General features: G+C 45.6%; 1 protein-coding gene across 1 annotated transcript; it reads left to right on the top strand.

Moving 5' to 3' along the window:
- The first annotated feature begins 579 nt into the window (after positions 1 to 579).
- LOC135884696 (cytochrome c oxidase subunit 5A, mitochondrial) lies at positions 580 to 14,455 on the top strand. The gene is made up of 5 exons (XM_065412198.1): positions 580 to 778; positions 8,080 to 8,196; positions 10,396 to 10,517; positions 12,123 to 12,245; positions 14,307 to 14,455. The coding sequence occupies exons 1-4, from the start codon at positions 688 to 690 to the stop codon at positions 12,234 to 12,236; spliced, it is 444 nt and encodes a 147-aa protein (XP_065268270.1). The 5' UTR covers positions 580 to 687; the 3' UTR covers positions 12,237 to 12,245; positions 14,307 to 14,455.
- The last annotated feature ends 1,037 nt before the right edge of the window (positions 14,456 to 15,492 follow it).

The raw sequence follows: 15,492 nt of genomic DNA, 5'->3' as shown, positions 1-15,492 counted from the left end.
GTGACCCTACCTGTGCATGTGTGCTACCAGAGGCCAGAGAGCCTAATGCAGCAAGAGAGGGAGCCCAGGCTAGTGGAGCAGGCAGGTTCCATTAAATCCCAGTACATCATGTGCATCCCAGAAGGGGGGTTCAAACCATCACACCTACCTCCCACTGAACTCAATGGGAGTTAGGAGCCTAAATACCTTTGTGGCCTTAGTTACCACCTGCTAGCCCCCACGTGGCAGGAACAGGCCCTTCCTGGGGTGGACGCAGTCCAAGGGAGAAGCCCAGATCCCCCCTTTTCTTGGCTTAGGGGAGCAGCGCCCCCCACCTGGCCTGGGGGAGCAACTTCAAGTCCCCCTCCTGTTCCGATCTGCCCCATTCTGAGGCAGGATTGGGGGGCAAGGGGAGGGGAGCAGCCTGTCCTACTCACCCCCCCGTCCCTCTGCTATCAGCAGCCATCGCTCCCCGCCGGCCTCCCTTCAAAATGGCCGCCCGCGCCCCTCCTCCCCCCCGCAAGGCCCCGCCCCCTTGCGGCTCCCCGCTGTCACGTGGCGGGGGCGGTTTGTCCCCCCGGCGACGCCGTAGCCGCTGCCCCTCCCCTTACCCTCGGTCCAGGCGCGTGGTGGTGGCCTCTGAGCGCGGCCGGCGAGAGGAAGCCTCGCGCCCCGGTTGTCCCGTCCCGCTACCCAGCCCGCGCCGCTATGTTGGGAGCTGCCCTGCTCCTTCGTCGCTGCACCGCCGCTGGCCTCCGTGGCCTGGCCCGGCGGGCCCGACAGCGGCCCGCCGCTGCAGGTGAGTGAATGAGCGAGCGAGCGAGCGGCGCCTTGTTCCCGCTTCTCGGCGCTGGCCCCGGGACGCTGGAGCCCGGCCGCGCTGGCGCCCCCTCCCCGCCCCGGCCCCCCTCGGCTCCGCGGTCCCGGGCGGGGCTGCGGGGGCGCCCAGTTCCGGGAGCGCCCAGCGGCGGGGCCCCGGGGGGCTGCGCCGGCCCGGCAGCGCCGTGTCCTTGCGGTGACCTGCGGTGTCACTCGAGGACTGGCTGCACCTGCGGCCTAGTGTGCGCCGCCCGCACCCCACCCCCGCACTCCCGACCCCCCCTTCCTCCGTCGCACTCCGACCCCCCCTTCCCCCGCCGCGGCTGTGGTAGCCTCGTCCCCCCCGCGGCTCGGCCGAAGCCCTCGCGCCGCCCCGTGGCATGAGGTGGGCGGGGGGCCCGGGCTAGGACACCGCCCTGCCCCGTCAAGGTTATCGCCTTCAGGTCGAGCCTCCGGTGCCTGCGCCGGGGTCCCCCGCGTGCCGAAGCGGGAGCCGCGCCCGCCAAGGAGCGCTGGGGATGGCTGAATCCGTGGCCGCCACGGGAAGGTGACATTGAGCTGGCTGAAGGGGAGAGGGAGGTGAAGCCTGCACGGGCACCTGTGCTAGCCTCCCTGCAAGGGAGAGGAGGTAGTGTCGGCCCTGATTCTAGCCCCCACCTCCCTGATGGGGAGCAGGTCTCTCCTTAGGGAAGGGCAGTAAAGGGGGCTAGGTTAGTTGGGGCCAGCCCAGCTGGCCTATTTCGCAATGCCGCTACCTCTGTCTCTGTTGCCCGTTTCGCTTCCTCTTTCATGCTTGTGTCTCTCCACTCGCTGTCTAGCATTTCTGCAGTGACTCTGATTTGAAGATAGTTGGCACCACTTGCAGCCACGATATGGGCCTTTCTATAACAAAGCTAACCTGTCTGTGGCATGTAAATCTTGATTTGTGTAAACCAGCCTAGTAGGCTCTCCTTGTTCTCCCAGCGTTATGAAAAATATATGTTCTGGTTAATCTCACATGCCTTGCAACCAAAGGGAAAACAAATCTTGAGTACAAGTGTTAAGGTTTACTAATCCTCAGATTAGTAGGACAGTGACAGAATGTCTGTATAGCAGTGGTTCTCAACCAGGGGTTCACAGAGGTCTTGCAGGGGGTACATCAACTCATCTAGATATTTGCCTAGTTTTACAACAGGCTACGAAAAATGCACTAGCAAAGTCAGTACAAACGAAAATTTCATACAATGACTTGTTTATATGGATCTATGTACTATACCAGAGGTAGGCAACCTATGGCACGTGTGCCAAAGGCGGCACGCAAGCTGATTTTCAGTGGCACTCACATTGCCCGGGTCCTGGCCACCGGTCCAGGGGCCTCTGCATATTTTAAATGAAGCTTCTTAAACATTTTAAAAACCTTAGTTACTTTACATACAACAATAGTTTAGTTATATATTATAGACTTATAGAAAGAGACCTTAAAATGTATTTCTGGCACGCGAAACCTTAAATCAGAGTGAATAAATGAAGACTCGGCACACCACTTCTGAAAGGTTGCTGACCTCTGTACTATATACTGAAATGTAAGTATAATATTTATATTTCAATTGATTTATAATATGGTAAAAAATGAAAAAGTAAGCAATTTTTCAGTAATAGTGTGCTGTGGCATTTTTGTATTTCTATGTCTGATTTTGTAAGTAAATTTGTTTTTTTTAAGTGAGGTGAAACTTGGTGATACACAGGACAAATCAGACTCCTGAAAGGGGTACAGTAATCTGGAAAGGTTGAGAGCCACTGCTGTAGAAAGAGCATATCGTGCTCTTGTCTGAAATTATTACTAGGCCTCTAAGGCTATTGGTTTCAAAAATGTACCACTTGCAAACTCAAATCTGTGTCTACAGTAAACTTAAATCAGGAGTCATTCCTGGGATAGATTGTATCTTTGCTTTTTCAAAAAGAAAATGAAGGTGGACTGAGGAAGTTGATATTGCTGCATCCCTGTTTATATTCTGAAGTGTTCAAGTGGTTTCCTACAAGCAGCCAGGCTACCATTAAATCATAAGTTTGAAAAGAATGCTTATGTAAAATTTGTTGCTGTAAAATTTGTTGCTGTATCTTCCTCCTTTTCTTCCTGGTCTTCAATTCTGTATCTTGATGTTCACTCTGTTGAATTGCTCATCAAGGTTAAGCTTTCTCTGATTGCTTTCAAGTGCCTATGTTTAAATCTCTGACCTAGGCCTGGTCTACACTAGAAAATTAGGTTGGCATAACTATGTAGGTCAGGGGTGTGAAAAATCCCCTCCCCTCCAAGTAGTGTAGTTAAAACAACCTAAGTCCCTATGTAGAAAGCACTAGGTCAATGGCAGAATTCTTCCATCTATCTAGCTGCTGCCTCTTGAGGAGGTGGATTACCTATGCAGACAGGAGAATCCCTCCCATTGGGATAGGTAGTGTCTATGCAAGTGCTGCTGAGACGCAGCTGTGCCACTGTAGTATCTTAAATACAAACAAGCCCCTTGTCTCCCTTCTCGTACACCTCTTCTGGTTCCTCGTCTTTTGTATTCCATCAATGCTAACCTTCTTACAGCCTTTCACAAAAGTCTGTGTGCTGCCCTCTCTGCTACCCTATGTGCTTGGAATGTCCTTTCATGTTTCCAAGTCTCCATCCTTATCTCATTCAAATCACTCCCAAGACCCACTTTTGCAGCATCACCTCCACAAAAATGTTTCATGCTTTAAAAAAAATTATGCCTCCAAGATGCATTTGTCTAAACTGAGTAATGGTATAAGAGTATCTGTAAACTTGTATTTCCCTCCTCCCACTTTCTGGTGTGTGCTTCATTCCTGTATAACTTTCTCAAGTGCATCACTAGATTGTAAGTTCCCTGGCACAGAGACCTGTCTCTCTCTTTTGTGTGAAATGCCTAGCACACTTGAGTGTGATGTACAATGTCCTGTTTTCTGTTGCTGGGCATGTCTTCACTCAAACTTATCTTTTTAAATTAATCTCTTTAAATGGTCCTTTTTTATATATACACACCTCCACTTCCTCTCCCCCCTCCCCCAGCACTCTTCTGACCTTGTCTTTCTTCTACCAATGTTTTACTTTTGCTTTTGTTGTGTCCCCATCTTCCTCTGGAGATCAGCTGAGTGCAAGTCTGGCTTGACCACCAAATAGAGATGAGTATGTTGGATAGTGAGGGGTAACAGTGAATTTGAGGCCGTCCCCCCTTCTAAATGTGGGTATGTTGACAGCTCTTCATCACAGTATTATTTTAGTATTTATATCACATTCCAGCTGGATCTAAATATTTTATAAATGTCAATTTTGGAATATCTCCTATAAAAGGCAGGTGGTAAGTATTATCCACTTTTACCTATGAGTAGACAAGGTGTTTGGAGGCTGTAACTTGCCCAAGGTCACGAAGCAAGTCAGCAGTAGAGTTAGGAATATATCCTGGAAGCTTTGAGTTCTAGCTCCTGGCTCTTAATATTCAAGTGCACAAGTATCTATTTCTAAAAGGATGTTATTAACTTAGTTGGCCCGTAACATATAATTTTGTAAACATGCAGTTATAAAAACTAAAACCAATGGACATATTTTCATGACACTTCTTTAAAAACTTAGTTTAATCTTCAGTAATTGCAACTCAAAACACAGGCAGTAAGAATCTGAAAGTGAAAATGACTTAACTGACTTCTATATAGGTTGTAATACCAGGCTCATCACCGTAATACTTGAGCAACTTCTAGTAATGTATTAAGCTATATGGCTGTTTGTTGTATTTGTACTGTCATATTTTCCCTTGGAGAAGTGTGTGTAGTAGACTATCATATGTTGGAATTTTTTATAATACATATGTTGCTATATATGTCAGAAAAAGCAAAGTCAAAGAAATGTGCCTTTTGCTTATAGTGGAAGGTGGTGAAGATTGTGATGGTGTCCCTAGCCAGAAGCTGGGAATGGATGACAGGGCATAGATCACTTGATGATTTCATGTTCTGTTCATTCCCCCTGGGGCACCTGGCATTGGCGACTGTTGGAAGATACTGGGCTAAATGGACCTTTAGTCTGACCCTATGGCCGCTCTTGTGATGGTCCTTAGTTCCTCTGAGAGCTCATTCCACAGTCTTGGGTTGATGCCTGAGAAAACTCTCCCCAATACTTCCATTTTCCAACTTGAGATTTTGGGGGAGAGAAGGGGGGAGAGGAAAAGGAAATTGGTTTTTTTAAATTTACGCTTTTAATCTTCAATTTAGTACGCCCACACACAAGGAACATTGTTTGAAATATGATTAAGTTGACAGCATCCTTTTAACTTAAGTAGCCATCATTCTAGAGGTGTACTACATTTAAAGCATTAAAAATCAAGAATATGTCAATTGAAGGTCTGATTATTACGAAGTAGTTCAGAATACTCTTCTTTTCTCCCAGATCCCTGGAATACTTGTATACCTGGAAGATGAAGGGTTGTCAGTCATTCTAGACAAATTTAATGAGTTTCAATTGACTTCCAATTAGCTACAATTGAGTGGTATACCTGAGAGTGTTCATTGTCCATTCTATTAGGAAGGCATTGTAATACTGTGGAGAGATATGCATCTTTTTAAGAGAACTCTTTGATTTCTAAATCAGTAATTCATAATCTACATTTTGAATGATGCAATAATCTGTTACGTTTTGGGGAACATTGAATACATTGTGAAAGCTTTGTTCAAATGATGTACTGAATCAATGTCTGGCAAGAATCTGTTGCACTTAGGTCATTCTGTTAAACATAACTTTAGTCTGACTATGTATTGGAGAGAATGATGTTTAGGAGAACATTCCTTTGTATTTTGCAATTTTTTTTTTGTAATTAGGATCCATTGTCTTAAGTCCACATTGTGTTTTTAGGAAAATTATATTTGCTTCATGCTTAATGGTAAATTTCCTAGTGTCACTTCAAGCTAGGAAAAAAATGGTTAGCATGAACAAACCAAAGTATAGCACAGAAGTCTTTAACACATTAAACATTTATATAGTGCTGTAGATGCAGATAGCACTTTACAAAACATAGAATAAGACATGCCCCCGCCCCAGAGATCCTAATAAAACTTTGGTCAATATGAACAAAATAATGTGTTGCATCTAAGTTAGAAAGGAACGAGTCTTAACTTCTTTCCCTTTTCTCCTAGACTCTTGTCTTTAGGATAGGCTAGCTTGGCAATTAGTACCATGCTCCTGAGTGCAATTACTCTTTCAACAGTACCAATCATAGAGTGAAATTGATGGGTCCTAGTCATCTTTAACTTCTGTGGGTGGAGCAGCTGGGGAAGCACTTACTCTTGAGAGTACGGATCTAACTGCCTGTTTGCGCAGCAGCTAGTCCCATAGCTGTTAGTTGCTGTTGGCAAAGGCTACTTGTTCATCCCTTGTTTAGTGTTCAGAAAACCCCTTGTGATAAAGAACAGTATTAGGGGAGGAAACTAGATTACAACCATGTTAATTGAATTCATCTTAGAAACCAGCCCACTTTTATTAAATTTAAATGAATGTTTTTAAGAAACTGTCAGATACTCAAGTTTCAATGGAAACTTAGTGCTGGATGACAACCCCGAAGATTGAAGTTCTGTGCTGACTCATTGAATAGCTGTAGTAGTGATAATGTAGATTTCCCCCACAAGGCTTCACTATTCTATTCTTGGGGTAAGAGTAGTTCTGCCTCCAGGATGCCCCTGGAGACAGCATAGGTGTTTTTTGGGGACTGGACATTTGTACACAAAGGCACTATACAAATGCCACCAAGTCACTTTACACAGGCCACTGAACAGCTATTAATTGAAAGTTAGCTTTCATCCACTATTGAACCTGGTTACCCAGACTTGTGTGTATCCTGCTACTTCTCCCTCTGAGTCATCCAATTGTCCTACCCCCTCAGTGTTTCTTAGGCTAGGTCTACACTACCCGCCTGAATCGGCGGGTAGAAATCGACCTCTCGGGGGTCGAATTATCGCGTCTCGTTGGGACGCGACAATCGATCCCCGAATCGATGCTCTTACTCCACCAGCGGAGGTGGGAGTAAGCGCCGTCGACGGGAAGCCGCGGAGGTCGATTTTGCCACCGTCCTTACAGCAGGGTAAGTCGGCTGTGATACGTCGAATTCAGCTACGCTATTCGCGTAGTTGAATTTGCGTATCTTAAATCGACCCCCCCCCACCCCCGTAGTGAAGACCTGCCCTTACTGTTAGAAATAGGATTTAGAAACTAGAAAACATTTCCTCCCTTAGATTACAAAACCAACTATTTAGCAATTGTAGGGCTTACATGGGGAAATCATTCCACAATAAAGTAGGGTGTAAACTTGAAACACAATAGCTATTCTGCAACAACTCCCTGGGTGAATGCTCTTATTCTGAAGTAAGTGTCTACATAAGGAGCTATTGTGGAATAGCTATTCTGGTCAATTTCCACATGTAGACAAGCCCTTAGGAGGCAGGAACAGTGGAGTTCACTTTCTTCTTTCCCACCATTTCATTTGGAGCAAAAATTGACATAGTGTTAGCTGGCAAATATCCTTGTGAAGTCATAAATGATGACAGTGTTGCCAACTAGATACTGTAAATAGAGCTTCCTTAACGCTGACTTCCATTTTTGGCTGGTTTACTCCTTTGCTGCAGAGCAAAAGTACTGCAGTGGTTTTTCTTTTTCTATTTGGGGACCTGGAAGCCTTTTTAAAAATTAATTGTTCAACAGATTCTAACAATGTCAAGGTGATCTCTTTTATTAAGCATAAACTAGTGCTTTTTTGAGAGCTGGTAACTACATTTTTGAATCCAGTTTGTAAACATTTTGTAGATTTGCTCTTTCAAAGGGAGAGCAAACACTTGCTTGAAAGGCCTTTACTTGGACCATCTTACCACAGAGCACATCACTGGGACTTTAAATGTACTGAATTAGTGACTCAGATCTATTATGTACTTGCTGCATCCTGACTAAAGTTATGTCTACACAGCAAAGAAAAACCCACGGCTGACCCATGCCAGTTGACTCAGGCTGCGGGGCTGTTCCGTTGTTGTGTAGACTGGAGCCCAAACTCTGAGATCTTCCCACCCCGCAGAGTCTTAAAGCCCAAGCCCAGAAGTCTACACAGCATTGACACAGCCCTGCGAGCTCAAGTCAGCTTGCGTGGGCTAGCTGTGGGTATCTAGTTGCTGTGTAGACATGACGACGTCATAGCTGCAGTCTCTTGGCCTACGTTTTTGAACTAAATTTCTTCTGTTTTCACTTCAACTCTTTCCTATTCCTTCCTCACACAGCTGTGTTGCCTGCTCGTTGCTACTCTCATGGGACACAAGAGTCAGATGAAGAATTTGATGCTCGCTGGGTGACATACTTCAACAAACCAGATATTGATGCCTGGGAGCTAAGGAAAGGTGTGTTAAAAGGGAAGGAAGGAATGTCTGATATTGAAATACTCATGGCTATGGTAATATGGGGAAACCTAAACTGCTTTGAAATATTATGACTACTGAACGTTACAGCTATGTCAGAAAGTAAAAGCTTATGCTATAGCAGGGCAGATGTACTGTGCTATAGGCAGAGAGCTCAGAAATTCTCCTAAAATTCACTTCCATAATACTGAACTGTACGATCTGTGTATGTTTTCTAAACTACCTTGAATGACATAAACTACTACACTTACTCTGTAATATTAGACATTTGTGAAGGAGTTAAAAGAACCCAGGAACCTCCAGTGTAGTCTTCTTAACTTACTCAGTGCTAACCAAGGGCATAGGGTGATGGGGTCTTGCCTTTTCTAGAAGGTAGACTCCTGAGATTAGGGAGTGGGGTTACTTGTGTAGTCCAAGTTCAATCCGTGTGACTTGCTGCTTCATTGTGATTGCTTTGTATCAGCACTGTTAAGATGGTCAGTGATGTAGTACAGTGGCTTTCAAACTTTTTTTCTGGGGACCCAGTTGAAGAAAATTGTTGATGCCCGTGACCCAATGGAGCTGGGGATGAGGGGTTTGGGGTGTGGGAGGGGCTCAGGGCTGGGACAGAGGGTTGGGGTGAGGGCTGTGGGGTGGGGCTGGGAATGAGGGGTTCAGGGTGTGGGGGGGCTCTGGGCTGGGGTTGGGGTGTGGGAGGGGGTCAGGGATCTGGGCTGGGGGTGCAGGCTCTGGGATGGCGCCGAGGATGAGGGGATTGGGGTGCAGGAAGGGGTTGGGGCACGGACTTACTTCTGGTGGCTCCCGATCAGCGGCGCAGCTGGGGTGCAAGAGACAGGCTTCCTGCCTGTCCTGGCACCGCGGATCACGCTGCGCCCCAGAAGTGGCCAGCAGCAGGTCTGGCTCCTAGGCAGAGGCACGCAAGCAACTCCGCGCAGCTCTCACCCACAGGCACCGCCTCCCAGGTCCTGGCCAATGGGAGTGCAGAGCCGGTGCACGAGGCGGGGGCAGCGAGTGGAGCCCTGTGGCTCTGCTGCCTAGAAGCCGGACCCGCTGCTGGCCGCTTCTGGGGCGCAGCGCAGCGCAGAGTTGGAACAGGTAGGCACTAGCCCGCCTTAGCTGGGCAGCCCCGCCGACGGGACTTTTAACATCCCACTCGGCAGTGTTCACCAGAGCCGCTAGGGTCCCTGGGTGCTGAGCAAGGCGACCCAGTGCCTTACGTGCCGCAACCTAACACTGGGTCACGACCCAAACTTTGAAAAACACTGATGTAGTAGACCTGGAGTTCACTTCTTATAGCTAAGGCTACGTTTTAGTCACGGATATGTTTAGTAAAAGTCGCAGGGCTGTGAACAAAAAGTCACGGGCCCGTCACCTGTCCATAACTTTTACTAAAAATACCTGCCCTGACTAAAACTTGGGCGGGCGGGCGGCTGTGGGTGCTCTTGGGGGGGCGGGGGGGGGAAACACGGTCGGGGTGTGTGCGGGTGCTTGGGGGGGAGGGGAGGTTGTGGCTGGCAGGGCCTTCCTACTGTCTCTGCGTCCCTGCAGCTCCTAGGCAGCGGAGGCAGGGGTCAGGGCAGGGGCTCCGCTGCTCCTGCAACAAGCACTGGCTGCCGCAGCTCCCATTGGCTGGGAACCGCAGCCAATGGGAGCTGCGGGGATGGCGCCTGCGGGCAGTGCGTGGTGCGGAGACTTCCCTCCACTGCCTAGGAGCTGCAGGGAGGCCATGCCGGTAGGAGCCGGGGAGCCCACTACCCCAAGGTAAGCACCCCCGCTCTCCCCAACACCCTCCCCAACTCCCTAGCCCTGAGCCCCCTCCCACACACCCAAACTGCTGCTGCTGGCCCAGGGGCTGCCTGATCTTTTTTGTTAAAGCTTTTGTAAATAATGAGATCACATGACTAGCATCATACTGCAATGGCAAGAAAAGAGTGAAAGGAACAGATGGGGGAAATAGTTCTGGAATGTGGGAGAGATAAGATTGAAATTGATTTTGATGGTGCTTGTTTATCACCATGATAATCATGTTAAAAATATCATGGAGATGGAAGGAAAGTGGACGACGAGGGAGACCCCTAGGCTGAACTTTGAAAAACTCTCTCGCAACAGGTTCTAACCCTCCTTTTACCTATTAAATAATGGGGGTTTCCTCAGGCTGTCATTCTTATCTTCTTCTGACAGGCATGAACACATTGGTGGGCTACGATCTGGTGCCAGAACCAAAAATCATCGATGCTGCTTTGAGAGCATGTAGACGGTTAAATGACTTTGCTACTGCGGTCCGCATCCTAGAAGTTGTAAAGGTCCGTATAGTGGTGACTTGGGGTATGTTGGAAATGCTGCTGCTTGTGCTTTCATGCTGCTGAAAGGGTTTTAAAATGGAGATGAGTCTCCTAGCTTCTCATGTTGTATTTTCACCCACCTAAGCAGGGGAAACCCCCAGTTTCCTGATGGTACTGGAACTAGTAGTTTGACTAAGATTGCATGGTCAAAATCAGTTTTAATTTGTTGTTGTTTAAGTACCAACAGAAAATCCTTCCTATATAGGATCAAGGTGTAAATGCACTAGATACAGCTGTACTTCTTCCTTCCCCTCTATTGACCCTCCTCTTTAGAGGAGAACAGAATAAAGAGGTGAGCCTCTGCCGCCCACACTGTAGAATATGAGAAAAGGAACATGTCGTCCCCTTTTCTTCACCAGGCAAACTTGTAGGGGAATCGTGTGCTAATGGGGCCTGACTTTCAGAAGTGTCTATACTGGACATATCTTTTAAGGGAGACCAAACTGAGACCTCGCCTATCACCAAATCATCTAAAACATAAATATGAATATAAATAGCATGGCTGTGAAAGTCAAACAGCTCTGTACAACTGTAGCATTTTTTCAGGGAATTTAACAAAGATGACCACATGCTAAACTTATCGTCTCTCTTTTCTCTGCACCCTGTCTTTTTTTGCTCTCCTCCTCTTCCTTCTATGCCAGAATGACTGGCCACTGAGATGATTCTTGAAAATATTTCCTTTCGGGGAAATGTAAGGGCTCAGATTGGTTTATAACCCCCCTCCCAAACTTCTCTTCTCCCCTAAAACCCTGTTTGAAAGGCTTTTGTGGGGGTGACTTCTCCTTAACCCCTGAAAGAGACATGAAACTAACATTTTATGTTTTATAAACCGACCCTTTCTTTGGACTTGTTTAGATATTCGTGTATCTCTTGCTCTTTTTTGCCAAAGCAATCAACAGGCAGCCCTCAAACTGGTCTGCAGAGCATCTAGAGATGTGTGGAGAGCCAGCTGTTCACCTAGTGCTGTTTTTCCCTGTTTTCAGTTTGTATGTTTCATTACAGATAGTCTGGGAGGGGGGTTTCTGAAACACTCAGCTTTGTCCTAACTCTGCTTCCATTGGAGTTAGTGGGAGTTCTGTGCAGGACAAAATCTCACACCACCCATTTATTTTCCATGTAAGCAACTGCTGTGGTTTGTTAATAGGCAATGAGGTGGCCTGCATGATAGTGAATGGGGGAGGGTAGTCCACATAACTGTGGTTAGGTTGGAAGAAGTCCACATTATGAACACTTGAAAAACACTGCAGTAAATGAATGAATTTAGCTACTACCTCTTTGTACTTGACTCCAGCCAAATAAGTACAGGCTGTGATTAGCGGACTTCAGTGTAGATATTCTATGGAAGGTTCATCTGATTTTTTGTTCTTAAGCAGTGCTACAATGTTACCTTTCCATCTTATTGGGGATAAACTATTTTATCACTAGCAATAAGTGGATCAAGCTGTAGATCCTGTTGTGAGTACATGATTCTCAGACACAGGCAGACATAGTCTGGCATACAGTGCAATATTGATTTTTCTTTGCCATCTCTTTGCTATTGAATTAATTTTTTCCTCTTCTGATTAGGACAAGGCAGGCCCTCACAAGGAAATCTACCCTTATGTTATCCAGGAACTTAGACCAACTTTGAATGAATTGGGAATCTCCACTCCAGAGGAACTGGGCCTGGACAAAGCATAAACATAATTGGTAAGGGGGACCGTATCTTCCTAGAACCCTGAGATGGGACTACGCAGCCTAAAACTCCTTTTAAGGGTATATAGCAGTCTTCCTTGGATATAAGGAACCCCTAAAGAGAAGGGTGGTGGAATGCATGTTTCATGGGTAAGACTTTTGGGACTTGCACTACCTGGCAATGGAAAACAATTCAGTAGTGTTTACAGTAAGGTTATGCTCAGTGAAAAGTTCAGAGTTCTCTTTTTAGTTATATATACAGAATGAGGGTGTCTAAAGTCCAATTCCTAATTGTAATGTGTTCTGTGAAAAGAAATCAAAGGGGCTGTGGGTGAGACTGGTGTGGTAGACTAATCTGAGCATGGTTTAATAAGTGGAGAGAGGCTTTTGTAACAGAAATTATTGTAACATTCAATTACTGAAATATTTCCCCTAGAGTCTCTAATGCATCCTAAAAATGAAAGGAGGTTAACATTGAGACAGATGTCTTTTTTAAATCCAAGGATCCTAGACTCCATTCCTAAATGGAAAACTTTAGATGGTGCCTTTAATAAAAGTAAAAGAGGGCCTATCAAATGCATTTGTCCAAATACAGCAAGAAGACAGAAGATATGTGGAGAGAAACATTTTCATGTGTTGATAATTTTGATCACCTAGCTGTAGTACTACTAAAATCTAACAATGTGTTTCTGCTGCTTGGAGGGCGGGCGGTGAGGGGAAGAGGCAATATTCAGTGTTCTAGATGTTTGCTTGATTGACACAATTACTGGTCTTTAAAGAATCCTCATTTCTTTTCAGTGTTGCAGCTTTGAGTCTGTTGCATTGACAATAAGCTGTTACCATACTTGCTCAGAAGTATATAAGACTTTTGCTTCCCAGCAGTCTTTGCAAGAAGCTCTTTCCCTCCCTATGGAAGGATCATCCCAGATGAAATTATGCTAATCTTTACTTTAACATCTCAGTCTGTCTAACCCTTTTAAACAGAAGATAGAACAGGACATTAGTGCTTCCCTATGTTGGGAAGTGGTCCCATTGCTGGCAACAACTGTCCGCAGTACTGAAGCTGCTGATGTGAAAGGTGCAGAAGATTTATCCCTTCTACAAAGTGTGATCCGGCTCCACCCAGTGCTGAAAATAGCACTGTCCCCTTCAGCTGTTCAAAAAGCAGAGCACTGGCTTGGGGGACCCTTTGCTTGCAACACAGTGGACAGGTCAATTTCATAGTGTAGCTAGGGCTTAAGTGCTCTGTAGGCAAAACTCCTGTTGGCTTCAGTAGTTTCAAGCGCAGTTTCAAGGAGCTGTTTTAGCTAAAAGTTAATCTCTGTTCTAGTCTAACGTTCTTTAATGGTGCTTGGGGGAGGTATTTTCAGTGCTTCAAAGGTGATGGATCTGTTTTTAGGGTTAAGCTTGAAAGCTGGTATCTGTCCTCAAATTCAAATATAACTTGAATGGGAATCTACATCCTGTTTTAAAGTAATAAGTTTACCATTGTCTAACATTAGCTAATGCTTATGTTGCTGCATCACTGGCTGACCGCTTGGTACCAAAAGGCTGTCAGTTGGCCAATGGGTATCTATCACAATAGCAAATAAGCTCCAGCCACTGAATGTAAATGTTGATTATTATGTAGACCAGAGTGAAGCATAACACGACTTTCAGTGATGATGCAACTGATGCATATCAATTTATTAGAAATGGGCTTCACTCTCAGAAAATAATGGGTTATACAGAAGATGGCTGAGTTTTTAAGATTAGATATATGTAACCTTAAAGCATCTCAAACTTTGCATTTTCACTCATTTTAAAAACTTCAACAAATTGGCCTGTTTAAAGGGGTAAAAACTGAGTTTCTAACATTTCCCCCCGCCCTCCTCGGGTGGAGTGGTAATGCTGGGTCACTGGTGCTGGTACTGCTCTTCTGGGCCTGAAGAATTAGACTGTTTGTTAAACCTGGCAATGTGTTGATTGAGAGATGGGAAGAACACCATATGATCTGAGACCACCTAAAATGGTGTGGAAGTATTGGCCTGCTTAAAGAAATTTTTTTAAACTAATCCCTTATCTGTTCTCTTCCAGATGGGCTGCACATGCTCCCTGATTGTACACAGTCGCCTGGAAACACAGATGTTAAAATATTACCTTATTTGAAATAACTTCTTTCTTTATTGAGTCCCAATGTATGTAATGTGAAGTTGGAACTAATAAAGGAGAAATGGGTTTGAACTGAGCTTGGTCCTTGTTGCCTCTGTGGTGATATTGGAGAGGAAAACTAAAAAATGAAATTTCCCAAGAGCAGAGTAGCAAAAATACACTTTGGATAGAGCCAGCTTGCTATTAACTGTATAATCCACCCTGAATCCATCCAGCAACAGTGCTGGTTTCCAAGGCCAGCTGCAGAGTTCCTAGATGGGATGTTATATTCACAACATGTGAAGTTTACTAGAATTCTAAAGATAAAAGTATTGTCAGTTGGCCTCTCTGCACTACCTAGCAATGTAGATTAATGCAATGAGGCATGGGAAGCTTTTGCTTGGTTTCACTGTACCCCGGAATGGGATGTAATTTAAGCAATCAGTTGTGTGCTTTCTTGACCACTGGCTGACCCAAGTCTGTTGTGTGTGACTTATGCTTACACACTAATGCTTGAACTTCAGTAAATCAGGGCCTCTTTTCTCCCATAGAGGACATACATGGCATTAAGTGTTTTTAGGGACATCAATTTTAACCTGCTGAGTTTTATTTTTTAACATAAAATGCTAATTGTAAGCTCTTCAGGGCAGGAATCCCATCTTTGCATTTGCTAGGTGTTGTACAAAGTAGAAGTCCCGATCCTGACCAGGACTTTGAAGTGATATGGCAATACAGATAGTGCCACTTTCCTAATGAGAGGAAAAACAGGTATCTTTATTTCCCTTTCCCTCCCCATTTCTCAAAAAACAATCAATATGAAACTCTTCCCTGATGACCTCGCCTGCTGCTTTGCCAAGCATGGAATCTTTCAGAGGGCCTGAAGCAATGACATGTGCATCTTGAATCTGACTTGGAGTACAGTCCAAACAGCAAAAGGTGTCTAATATGAAAAAGGAGTGTGCATACATTCTAGAACTGTTCACTGTGGAGATTGGGGCATCTGCCTCTGTATAATACGATCACTTCCTCAATCATACTCTCTCTGCCCCTGCACAGGCGTGCTAGCCCCTTCCACATGAAGGAGTGAGTAACTGTAGCCAACAGCTGCTTACAGGCAATCCTAGCCAGATTA

The sequence above is a fragment of the Emys orbicularis genome, chromosome 10 (assembly GCF_028017835.1).
Source record: "Emys orbicularis isolate rEmyOrb1 chromosome 10, rEmyOrb1.hap1, whole genome shotgun sequence".
Taxonomy (NCBI): Eukaryota; Metazoa; Chordata; order Testudines; family Emydidae; genus Emys; species Emys orbicularis.
This window is presented reverse-complemented; position numbering and strand designations above follow the sequence as displayed.

Excerpts from the sequence above, each read along its gene's own strand:
- LOC135884696 (XM_065412198.1), top strand. The coding sequence starts at position 688 with ATGTTGGGAGCTGCCCTGCTCCTTCGTCGCTGCACCGCCGCTGGCCTC. Across the intron at positions 779-8,079 it reads ACAGCGGCCCGCCGCTGCAG|CTGTGTTGCCTGCTCGTTGC; the intron begins GTGAGTGAATGA and ends TTCCTCACACAG. Across the intron at positions 8,197-10,395 it reads TGCCTGGGAGCTAAGGAAAG|GCATGAACACATTGGTGGGC; the intron begins GTGTGTTAAAAG and ends TTCTTCTGACAG.